We start from the raw sequence: 11,973 nt of genomic DNA, 5'->3' as shown, positions 1-11,973 counted from the left end.
CGCTGCCAGCCACACTCCCTCCCCATCCTCTCCCGGCTCCCTCTCCCCGCCCCGGTCCCGGTTCCTCCGCGGCCCCGCTGCCCGCCCCTCTCCCCGCCCCGCTGCCGTCCCGCCGGTCGGTCCGGAGCTGCTGCGCTGCCGGGCGGTTCCGTGCCCGCACGGCCCCCGACTCGCTCCCGGGAGCGGAGCAGGGCCTCGGGCCGCCTTCGGGTGGGAATTCACGGGGGACAGCGAGTGCTGGTGTTTGCGGGTGGCCGCAAGTGGAGAGACGGGGCGAGATCCAGGGAGAGCTGCCGGGCAGGCGGAGAGGCTGAGCTGGCTTCTGCACACCGCGTGTGCACAGGGATCTGCACGCGTGTGTGCATGGACCTACACGCGTCTGGGGGGGTGTGTGTGTATTCTTCCAGTCAAGGACTGAGGGACTGGTTAGCCAGCGGGGAGCAGCATGAGGCTTTGGTGCTGCTGGTGATGTTCCTGTGAGGGCTCCATCTCTGTGGCCAGACTCACATATGGGTATATCCACACGTGTATGGAGTTGTGTGTGCCCACTGGTGTCACCGGTGAATGGTTTGGGCACTCAAAGGTGATGACAAAAAGTAGATTTTAATACAAAGGTGATGACAAAAAGCATATTTTAATACAAATTTGTGAAAGTGCAACTTAAGGGAGTTCAATTACGATGTTCACCCTGTTACTGACTACATGGCTGAAGTATGCATAGGAAAATCAGACTGGAATCCATTTAGGATGATTTACATGGAGACCGAGGATGCAAAAGAGTCAGGGTGCAAAAGAGTTTTGCAGCACTCAGTCATGGACTGATTTAACAATTAAACATTCAATAGCATTGGCTACATTTTAACAGTGACTTAATAACAGGCTCACAACAAAAGCACTCATAGCATAATCAATTCACACACATGCAGAGACGTGTAACATCTGTGCTGATCCCTGCAGAGGAGTCTGCCAAAAGTTCCCCTCAGGTTCAGGGACATATGTCACATCCCTTAGTGAATCTCAACAGGTGGGGCTTGCACCTTGAGGAGTGTGGTGGGGGGATCAGCCAAAGCCTCCTCAGCCTCCATCTTTCCAAACTTGAGGGTTCATGACTGTTATCACAAACTTGAGGGTTCATGAACTCCCATTCCAAGGCAGGTGCAGGTGCAGCCACTGTGGTCCAGGAGAGCTCCAAAGGCTCCGGACCTCAGCTGGTAGGATCACAAAATGATTGGCTTTAGTCACCCATAAGTTAGATACGACAGAAGTACACTGGCGCAGGTTGCCAAGAGAAGCTGTGGCTGCCCCATCCCTGGAAGTGTTCAAGGTTGGACAGGGCTTGGAGGGTCCTGGTCTAGTGGAAGGTGTCCCTGCCCATGGTGTCAGAAATGATACAACTTTCAAAACTTTTTATGTAACTTTAGTCAGGAGTTTGCTCAGCTTTGCCCAGGGGGAGGGGAATTGCAGTTTCTCTTCAAAAGACTCTGTTCACCCGGCAAGGCCTGATGAGCTTAGTATCTACGGGTTGGGAGTAGCCAGAAGATACACATAAATGGACATAAATGACTATTCATGAACTTACCCCCAGTGGTGCAGCTGGCGACATCTGGTCTGGGAAAAGATTGATAAGGGAACCAAAGAATGAAGACCAAACTAGCATTGAAGGCAAAGGGATCAATAACCAATAGGAGATTGAATACTAAGAATTGTGTAATTTACGACCAATGAACAAGAATTTCTTTGTGGTTTTGTATGTATAAATATGTGAAAAGTCTGGTAAAGATGCATGTGTGATGGAATGAATTTCACTGCACAACCCAGGCATGTGTGGATGAAATAATTTCTGTTGTACATCCTGGCCAGAATAAAGTAATGCCTAAATTCTCTTTCTTATCACATCTTTCCTATCAATTCCAAGTTTCCGTCCTGGCCATAACCCAAGCTGGGAACAATGGTACCATTCTACTCAAGTGAGAACTCAGGTAAATGATTTACCAAGGCTAAAAGTATAACTGCTTATCCTTTTTTCTCCACCTTGGTTGGTCACAGAAGACTCCTGTACAGTCAGAATCATTCCCACCTTTACCATGCTCTGGATACAGTCAGGGACACTTCACTGCCCAACTGGTACAGTCAAGGCGATGCCTTAAGAACCTACAAATGAAACAACACACACTTTCGAGATAATATTAGTATAGGAGGTAATATAAAAGCTGGTCTTTATTGGAGGCCTCCAGGGGCAGTTATGGAAAAATGTCCATAGAAGCCCACCTCCCACGGGGTGAACACAGTTTGTAAGCTTAGCAAATTAGCATAATTGACAAGAATTCCCAATTAGAAGCACAGGTGATAAGGTAATTCCCCCTTCTGGTTCAACCCTTTTGTGGAGCCCCCACCTTGGTACTAGATGTACTTTGTTCATGAAAATGTGTCTCGAAGAGCTGTGTTCAACCTTGGTAGCCAGGGAGAACCAAGATAGGATGGGGGCCCTTGGAATGTGTTTTGTCTTTCTGCCTAAGGAAAGGGCATGGAAAACTACTGGGAAAACCAGCCACTAATACAATAATAGGCGACAAATACACGTGTAAAGAATACCTAGAATATAGAAAAAGGCAAAAATCAGCACAGCATCCAAGGCTTATGAGCAGCTGCTGAGGTGAAGAGCAGGCCCAAGGAGGAGGGCACAGGGGAGGATGCACCACCAAAACCTGGGCACCTGTGCTCAGCCTTGCTCCTGCTTGGACCTGCAGGTATGGAGCTGCAGCAGGATTCATCAGCCCAAAGCAGGGACATGTTTTCATTTGCTAAGAGTTTACTTCCACACCCCCTGATCTTTTCCTGTTGAGTATGGCCCTTGGAGATGCATGCATGGCCTTCAGTATTTACATAGAAAGAAAGCACCCCTTTACCAGGGTTGTACCTACAAGTCAAAACCCCAGATAAGAAGTTGTCACGGAAACTTGGGAAGAAGAAAAAGCCTCCAAGACCAAGACCAAGACGGGCGCCTTGCCATGCCCATCCTGCTGCCTCTCTCCTGCCACGAGGAAGATGCTGAACACAGACGAGCTGCCAGGCCGTCGGCTGCCGCTGGAATTGCTCCGTGAGCTCCTGCCTTACTGGCAAGGATCTGACACCATCTGGTCCCTTTGTCCTTCAAGCCACGTGGCTGCCCCTGCCTGGTGCCATCTTGGGAAGGGCATTTTCGGGCATTTCGGGTCTCTCTTTGTTCCTGTGGGGTTTGTGAGGTTTAGCAATTTTGTATCTAGCAGTTATTCACTGTTATTTTTTGCCTGTTGCTGTTCCGTTTGTTAGTGAACTGTTACTTTTTCACTTATATCCACTCATATTCCATTCCTCAGTGGTGGAAAGGTTGGAATTAAGGTGAGGTTACTCATTTTAGAGTGCCCACCTCTTTAAATTTTCTTAAACCAGAACAACGCCAGCATGTAAAATAGCTCTGCCTTGAGTTACCTGATGAGAGAATGAACTTGTCTGGGTCACAGCAGGCAAAAAGCCACCACCTGCCCTGGAGCTGGGAAGAGGGGAAGAGGCTGGGTGTCTTGGTTTGAAAGACAGGTGTCAGCCGAGGAAGACGGGAACCTCCCTTGGAATGGAAAATATGACCCCTTTCCCTCCGAATTATTATAACTTTGAAATTACGGGGCTTTCGGGCAAAGCTATGGAAAAGGAATAACAGTTCTTTATTAGTGTATATATGTATAACAAGAGAAACAAACAACAGCAGTGGCAGCAACACCAGACAGAACCAGAACCCGGTGCCAGAACCAGAACCCGGTGCCAGAACCAGACCCGGTGCCGGTGCCAGACCCCGGTGCCGGTGCCAGACCCGGTGCCAGAACCAGAACCCGGTGCCAGAACCAGACCCGGTGCCGGTGCCAGACCCTGGTGCCAGTACCAGACCCGATGCCGGTGCCAGACCCAGTGCCAGACCCGGTGCCGGTTCCAGACCCGGTTCCCGTTCCAGATCCGGTTCCAGACCCGGTGCCGGTTCCAGACCCGGTGCCAGTTCCAGACCTGGTTCCCCTTCCAGACCCGGTTCCAGACCCGGTTCCAGACCCGGTTCCCGTTCCAGACCCGGTGCCGGTTCCAGACCCGGTTCCCGTTCCGGACCCGGTTCCAGACCCGGTTCCAGACCCGGTGCCGGTTCCAGACCCGGTTCCCGTTCCAGAGCCGGTGCCGGTTCCAGACCCGCTTCCAGACCCCGTTCCAGACCCGGTGCCGGTTCCAGACCCGGTTCCCGTTCCAGACCCGGTGCCGGTTCCAGACCCGGTTCCAGACCCGGTTCCAGACCCGGTTCCCGTTCCAGACGCGGTGCCGGTTCCAGACCCGGTTCCAGACCCGGTGCCGGTTCCAGACCCGGTTCCGCCTCTCCCGCCGCGGGCCCGTTCCCCTCGCTGCAGTTCCACTCACGGCCGCCAGGGGCGCTGGCGGCTCCCGGCCGGGCAGGGCGGGTGCGGTGATTCCCCCGCGCCGGCAGGGGGCGCTGTGGCGCGAGCTCGGCCGCGTCTCCCCTCAGGCGGCGATGGCGGCTCGGCCGGCGGGAGGGATGGAAAAGCGGCTTCCTTTACAAACCCATGGGGCAGCTGAGCCCGGTGCCCCTCGGGATGGCAGAATGGGCTGTAGCAGGAACCCCGGAGCGGCGGCTGGAACAGCAGAGGCGGCCACACCCGGGGTGACAAACAAAATGCAGCAGAAACTCTGGGGCCGTGCCAGGCGCTGCGGGAGTCAGACGGACGCGGGGTGCTGGATTAAAGTGCAAAAAACCCTGAAGGAACGGCAGAAAACAGCGGGGCTGGGCAGTGGCTTCCGCACGCAGCTGGGAGATGCTCCCTCCGGAGGAGGGGGAAGGGGGTTGGGGCCCCCTTTCCAGTGAGGTCGGGTGTTGGAAAAGGCCCCAGTTCAACAGCTGCTCTTGTGAGCAGAGGCTCACCTACGGTAAGGAGAAGCCGTGAAGGACAAAAACTCCACAGTAACAGCGAATCCTCTGGGCACTAACAGGCCAGCACCAAAACCACACCTGTCCCCACTCTGATCCTGAGAGAGAGAGAGCTGAGCCCAGTACCTGAACCCCCAGGAAAACCTCTCGGTATCTCTTCACTTCCCAAGAGAAAACCCCCCAGCTAAGAGACGGTAGCAAACTGCACCCCTTCCCCCTTCCCTGGCCACATTGGCTACATCATCTCTGTCTCTTAAGTAGCTGTTGTTCCCATTTCTCAGGCAAGAAATGGGAGAAAAATTCCATGAGAGAAAGAAAATATGAAGGAAAAATCCTAACCTCCAACACTGGGGAAGAGGGTTTTCTGGAAAGGCTTACTTTGAGCTTTTTTTGGTTGTTTTTTTTTAGATGCAGCCATCTAAACAAACATGCCTTTAATGTCGATTTATACATTCACACAAGACACAAGTTTAAGCATCCCTTTATTGCATAAGCACCAAAGAGGTCACTGCTCCCCTAGCAGCAGCAGAAAGCACATGAAGAAGCAAACGTGGTTTCAGTGTTAGCACCTTTCATTTATGCCCTGTTTCTGAATTCAGCTTTCATTTGGAAGAAGGACTTGTGAGCTCAACAGCAAAACATTTCCCTTTCCCAATCGGCTTTCCAACCCATAGTTTCCTCACAGAGATGCTGCCTGCATTCTAGGCTGTGTTTGATCAGCTTCCTCAAAGAATAAGAAAGGTTGTATTCACCCAGGCCAGATGCCCATACCTTTCAGTGTCCTATCCCTCATACCAGCCAGGAGCAGATGCTCAGATATATTTAAGGAGCAAGGTCACGTTTCAGCATTGTTTTCTCTCTGTCAATGAACTGTACTCCCCACCTCCATCAGTGACCGTCCTAGTCATAAGGCAACTCAATTCTGCAGGTCTTACACAGTGTACATTAATTTTTGTCTTTTCTCACTACAGACACTCCAATAAGAATGGGCAAAAAATGAAGGGGAGGGAGGAGAGGAGGAAGGGAGGGAGGGGCAAAGAGAACAGAGAAAGATACAAACAGAGAGAGAAACCCTAAATGTTGCTAAGCCCTGTTAGTCAGGGCAATAAAATCTTGAGTCAGGATTATGCAAGTGAACAGCTGAAACTCTACCTGTTGCTAAGCCTCGTTTGTATTAAGCCACAAGTTGTAAGTTCTCTGTTTGCATTGCAGCAGTGTGAAGGCCTCCAGAGTCAGCACTAGCCAGTACTCTCTCTATCTTAATAATATACTGCTTTTAATTCCCCACACCTATCCATTTCCCCAGTCTCCTCTCCAAACGCCATCATTCTCCACCTCTGGTGATGCTGAGAAGACGACGAGCACCTGTGGAGCAATTTAGCAACCCCTGACATAGGAACTCAGGTTTCTGCCCCGGCAATGGTTTTTCCAGCCGTACCTGGAAAACAAATACATTATGTAATTTGAGGAGTTAGATAATGATTGAATTGGTTATAAAAACAGACTTGGTTAGTCTTTGAGAGTCTTGGGTGAAGACTCTCAAAGATCTCTCTGAAACATATGAATAAATGAAAATTATTACGAGCTCAATCTAAGCGAGCTGGGGGAAGGGGAAGAGAACCAAAAGGAGAGCTCTGGGAGACGCGGGAAATTTAGGGAATTAGAGCGGGTGCTGTGAGACAGGATTCCTATCTTCTCCTTTCAGCTTTAGGAGAAGGACTGTGCTAAACTCCACCAAATACAGCTTCCCATCCCTTGATCCCCCTGCCTCCCTCAGTCAATAGCACGATTGTCTTTGATCTCCTCTGCCCACTCTTCCCCAGTGTCCACTGCAAATATCCTTACCAGGGACTGAGGCCATGAGCCTCTCGAGCAATCTTCTTGGCACACCGAATATCATCATCAATGTTATCATTTAGCAATTCTGTAGAGAAGAGAGGAAAGATCAGTACGGAGGAAGAGCAGGGACAGATTGGCAGAAGGAAAGGTGTCCATCAGGAGAAGATCACTGAGAAGATGGATGAATAGAAGGACAGATAGAAATGCCCAGAGCAGCTGCTAGGCAGGTGTCTTTCATGGAATGAACAAAGAAAGGTTCTTTGTTCTGTCCTACCACTTACTTGAGCAACTGATATGGCAGGCATCCTTGGATCCAGCGGTCCTGCCATCATTGCACCAGTACTTGCTGTTGATCTGAAAGATGCCGTAGTCCCTGCTTGGACCATTGTTATTATACGCCTTAGTGTTATAACCACTCTCATGTGCCACCAGGCACACCCCTGCAGGAGGAAGAGAGGAGAACATTAAGGTATACTATGGGTGAATAAGAGGAAAGATATGAAAGGATCTAGGATGAATGAAGTGCTGGAGATGTAATTGAACTGGTGGTATCATAACCTTGAGAACTGGATAGGTAAATTCTTGGAAGAACAAAGCTCTAGATGGGTATTTGTGAACTATAGAAGGGAGCAAGGAAGGGGATGAGGAAGAGAAAAGGTGAAGTCAAAGAAATGGAGGGACAGAATAGTACTGCTGGAAGATGAAAAAGAAGTTGAGAGGGACAAAGGTGGTACAGGCAGAGAGGTGCTGTGGCAGCCCATTATACTCACAGTCAGCAACACTTGTGCCCTCAAAGCCCTCAAAGCCATTCCGACGTAGGATCCTCACCATCTCACATCTGGAAAATACTTTTCCCTGGGTGCCTGGCAGAGCCAGCCCAAGGAAAATAAGAAGAAAGCCAAGGAAGAGCATTGACTTTCCCATCACGCAGTCCACAGCAAGATGTGCCAAAGGAACTTGAGCTGTCTGTCTGCCAGGACTGCCTGCAGTGCCAGCTTTTTATTCCTGCTCCCAGGAGGAAGATCAGCTGGTTAAGCAAGCATGTCGGGGAAGTCTGGGCGGTCTTTACAGTAACAAGGCAGTAAGGAAGTGGGCCAAACTCCAAAACAAATTCCTGGAGGGTGCCAGTACCTATTTCACTGCTCCTTCAAGGCTGGGCCGTATGTTTTCCACAGATAATTCAGCAATCCTCATATGGTTTATTTCCTCCTCTAGCTCCAAAGCAAGCTCTTTATCCTTTCATGCTAACAATGCTGCCATACAGCTTTGAAGAAGGAAGGATTGAGGGTGAACAGAGTATTTTTGGGAGGGCGTTGTAGGTGAGGTGTTGAATGGAAGAGCTTCTTTTTTCTTCTCTAGCAGTCATGAGGACATTGCCAGGAGAAATTATTTCATTGGCTTCTTTATGGATTGTTACGCCAACTGACATCACACCTAAGTTGGAGGAAATTGTGCAAAGGCTTCACCTTTGCCGTGAACCCCAGAGAAGAAAGGAGTCCATGCCTCTACAACCCTCCAGCTCAGTGAGGTGCTTCTGGGGGTCCTCTTGTTGGAAATTATACCAATTTAAAATTTGTTACATAACTTTAGTCAGGGGTTTTGTTTGCTTTTGCCCAGATGGAAAGGAGTTGAAGTTTCTTTTTAAAGGACTGTTTCACCACTCCAGGCCTCATGAGCTTAACATCTCAGCAGACTGGGGGTAGCAAAAAAGATACACAAAGGATAATGACCGTTAATGAACATCAACTCCAAACATCACCCCTGGTTGGAGACACCTGGTCTGGGAAAAGACAAATAAGAGGACAAAGAATGAGAACTGAAATAACATCAAAGACAAAGAGATCAATAACCAATAGGAAATCAAATACTAAGAACTGTGTAATGTGGGACCAATGAACATTGAACCAATGAATTTTGATGGATTTTTACTGTATATGTATGTCAAAAATCTAGTGAAGTGTATGTGTGATGATTTTCTCTGCACATCCTGGGCAATGTGTGGATGAAATGATTTCTGTTGCCCATCCTGGCCTGAATAAAGTAATGCCTTAATTCTGTAACCCTAAAATGTTGTTGGAGAGCTTTTGTTTTTCCTGCGGTTTCGGTGACACAATGAGGACCCAAGTGTAGATGCCACGTGGCAGAACACAAGTCTGACACAGCAGATGACGAACTGCTTAGCTGTAACAAGTCTTAAACTGATTTAAAGGGAAAAACTGATGAAACAAGAAAGCAGGATTTAAAAGCCCTGGCTTGCTGTCCTGATACTGCTCATTTGTATCAGGTGGTTGGGAGTTGCTCACCCTGGTTTTAAGGCTGTAGTGCAATAGTGCCCAATTAAAGCAAAACCAGCCCAGGTGCTCTCAGAGAAGCAATAATGTGCTGTGGATGGTCGAGTTTTTTGGGGTAAAGGCATGAAAATAAGTTTATATTAAATAAAGTTAATATTAATAAAGTTATTATTAAATATTTTAAAAATTAGTATTAAATAAAGTACGTATTAAAAAATAAAGTTTATACCATCGAATTTATCCACTTCTGAAAGGCTCTGTCTGGTGACTGTTAAGTATCAGTGAAGATCAGGGTCTTTTCCTAAGGTGGTGTCTGTGAGATGTTAATCTTTGCACCCAGGGTGGGCACCCTTATCTTGACAAGTGATTATTGCTCCGGATAAAGAAGTGTGGGGGGGTGCTGATGGGGGAAGTTTTGCTCTGCCTGATCTGAGAGACTTCTGCGTGCTTGGGATAATGTGTTGCAACTTCAGGTGATTGTGCCCTGAGTAACCCAAGTGTTGGTGGGCTTTAAATCATGTTTTGTAATGGTGAGAATTATCTCATGGGAAGGATCTTGTATTCCACTGAGTTTTGTGCCAGTGCAGGACGGCTTTTTAGTCTTCCTCAGAGGACTTCCAGTTTGGTTTTAAATGGTGTCAGTTGGTGGAGGTTTGCCATTCCTTGGGGAGGTGACCTCATATTCTAGTAGATGTCATCATTCTCTCTCCTAAAGCACAGCAGATGTGTATAAAGCTATTTGTGATAAACATCAATGCTGTCAATTTTTATTTTTTGTTTTTATTTCTGGGTGGTTTAGAGCCTGAAGTGTGTGTATGGGGGGTGTAAGATGTATTAAACCCTGTATCAGTGGTTGCTTTTGCCTCGTTTACTGTGACTGTGGTTTTTTCTAGGCAAGTTTTTGTCATTTCTGGGAAAGGGATCTCCTTTACCAAGGCACTTTTAGAAAGTGTTGCCTGGAGACAGTTTGTTACTGTAAACTTCAGCACTTGGCTCTACAATTGAGTAAATGGTTCTGAAATGAGTGACAGGTATTAGAAAATTTGTAAATAACCGCGAAATATGTACTGTTATTTTATTTACCCTTGTATAGTGCAGAATTTGTTTCCAAGACCCGCTTTGTATAGAAGGTTGGCTTAAAGTTTTGCACAACTTTGTGACTTGAGATTCAACTGTCAGATAAGATTTAAACTTGAAATCTTTTTGGAAATGCAAAAAAAGAGCCTCACATTTCCAACAATAGCTTTCCTACATTATTTGAAGGAACAGTGGGAATTCTTTGGGCAAATGTGACACCTGAATAGCTTTAAGTGCAGCAGGGCTCACTGCTCATTCTATACCATAGTTTGAAGTTGGCTTCCTTACCTGTTGCTGGTGCTTCCATGTCAGATTCCTTTGCTTGTCACATAAAGAAAGTGACAGTTACACTTGTTAGAGCTTTCACCTCCAGAGGCCTCCTCAGCATCTTCGACTTGAATCTCAACTGAGCAGAGTGAACTACTTCCATATATTGGTCACGTGGAAGAATATTTGTTCTCCGAGTTGATTTTTATGCATGGGTGTGGATACAAATATGCTGCTAGCAAGAATTTTTCTTGCTTCTTTCCAGTCCTGTGAGATATTTTTCTGTCTCGTGGAAGATATTAGTAGAGTTCTATAAGCTATGAACACCTGCGACCTTGCAAAGCTTTGTTTATAGGACAGTAGAAAAATATTTTGACAATGGATGTTTTAGGATTTTAGCCAATCACCCCAAGAGGTGGCTGATCCTTTGACCAATTAGACTATGAAGAAAAAAGTCTAGAAAAGAGTTGTAAAATAATTAAATAAATCAATCTTGCTGCACAATTCCTGCCTGCTGGATCTCTCTTCTCCTCCCTACCACTGTGGGATACCGCGACACATGGGAGTACTAAAAATGGTAATACCTCACTTAAAAGTTCTGCCATTTATCAATTGAGACTCCAGGTTAAGGGGCAGAATGAAGATAATGCCATAAATAAAATTGTTACCAGATGATAAATGGCCTACACCTGGTTAGCTCACACAAGGCTTGTTCTCCAGAACTACTGGCCTATGCAAAGTGCACAATGCCCATTGTGTGAGGAGGAGGACTGGAAATTCACTGGCCTCAGTGCCCTGCCAACTCAGCCAGGTCACCTGGAACATTGGGGTCTACGACCACCAGAGAGACCCCCCCCAGGACAGAAGAACACATGAGCAAAGGGGAGGGGAAATATGTTAATGATTTTGTGGGAAATGATTATCATATGTATGTTTAGTCTGGAACAATCAATGAATATGTATACAAAGTACAGTATATAAACAGAAACTTTCCTGTACTCAGCATGCCCAGCTTTGGGAGGAGCTGCATCCTGCTTCTTAATGCTACATTGGTGTTAAGGAGGTTTTTTATTTTACCGAATTTCTGGTAACAAAATAATTAAATCCCTGTACTGGATTGTCTTAAGTGACAATAAACCAGCACAAGATTGCTACAAAGGGGTTTGCAGAGAATTCCCAGCTAAGAGTCATATGTCCTAAGTCTGATGAGGAGCAGCTGAGGGAGCTGGGAAAGGGGCTCAGCCTGGAGCAAAGGAGGCTCAGGGGGGACCTTGTGGCTCTGCACAAGTCCCTGACAGGAGGGGGCAGCCGGGGGGGTCGGGCTCTGCTCCCAGGAACAGGGACAGGAGGAGAGGAAATGGCCTCAAGCTGCACCAGAGAAGGTTCAGGTTGGACATGAGGAAGAATTTCTTCACTGAAAGGGTGGTCAGGCCTTAGAAGGGCCTGCCCAGGGAGCAGGTGGAGTCCCCATCCTATACTTCCTTATTTACTGCTTACAGTTCTATTGATCAAACAAAGGTTGAAGTACAACTCCTGGGGCCTATG

The 11,973-nt window shown here is 47.6% G+C and overlaps 1 protein-coding gene across 1 annotated transcript; it reads right to left on the bottom strand.

Annotated features, from left to right (window-relative positions):
• Window positions 1-5,419: 5,419 nt before the first annotated feature.
• Window positions 5,420-7,897, bottom strand: LYZ (lysozyme). The gene is made up of 4 exons (XM_010404490.4): window positions 7,564-7,897; window positions 7,075-7,233; window positions 6,800-6,878; window positions 5,420-6,392 (listed from the first exon to the last, which is right to left on the bottom strand). Exons 1-4 carry the CDS (start codon window positions 7,715-7,717, stop codon window positions 6,332-6,334), a joined length of 453 nt encoding a protein of 150 aa, XP_010402792.2. The 5' UTR covers window positions 7,718-7,897; the 3' UTR covers window positions 5,420-6,331.
• Window positions 7,898-11,973: the final 4,076 nt, after the last annotated feature.

This window comes from Corvus cornix, chromosome 26, assembly GCF_000738735.6.
Source record: "Corvus cornix cornix isolate S_Up_H32 chromosome 26, ASM73873v5, whole genome shotgun sequence".
NCBI lineage: Eukaryota > Metazoa > Chordata > Aves > Passeriformes > Corvidae > Corvus > Corvus cornix.
Note: the sequence above shows the minus strand (reverse complement) of the source record. Positions and strands in the feature narration are given on the sequence as shown.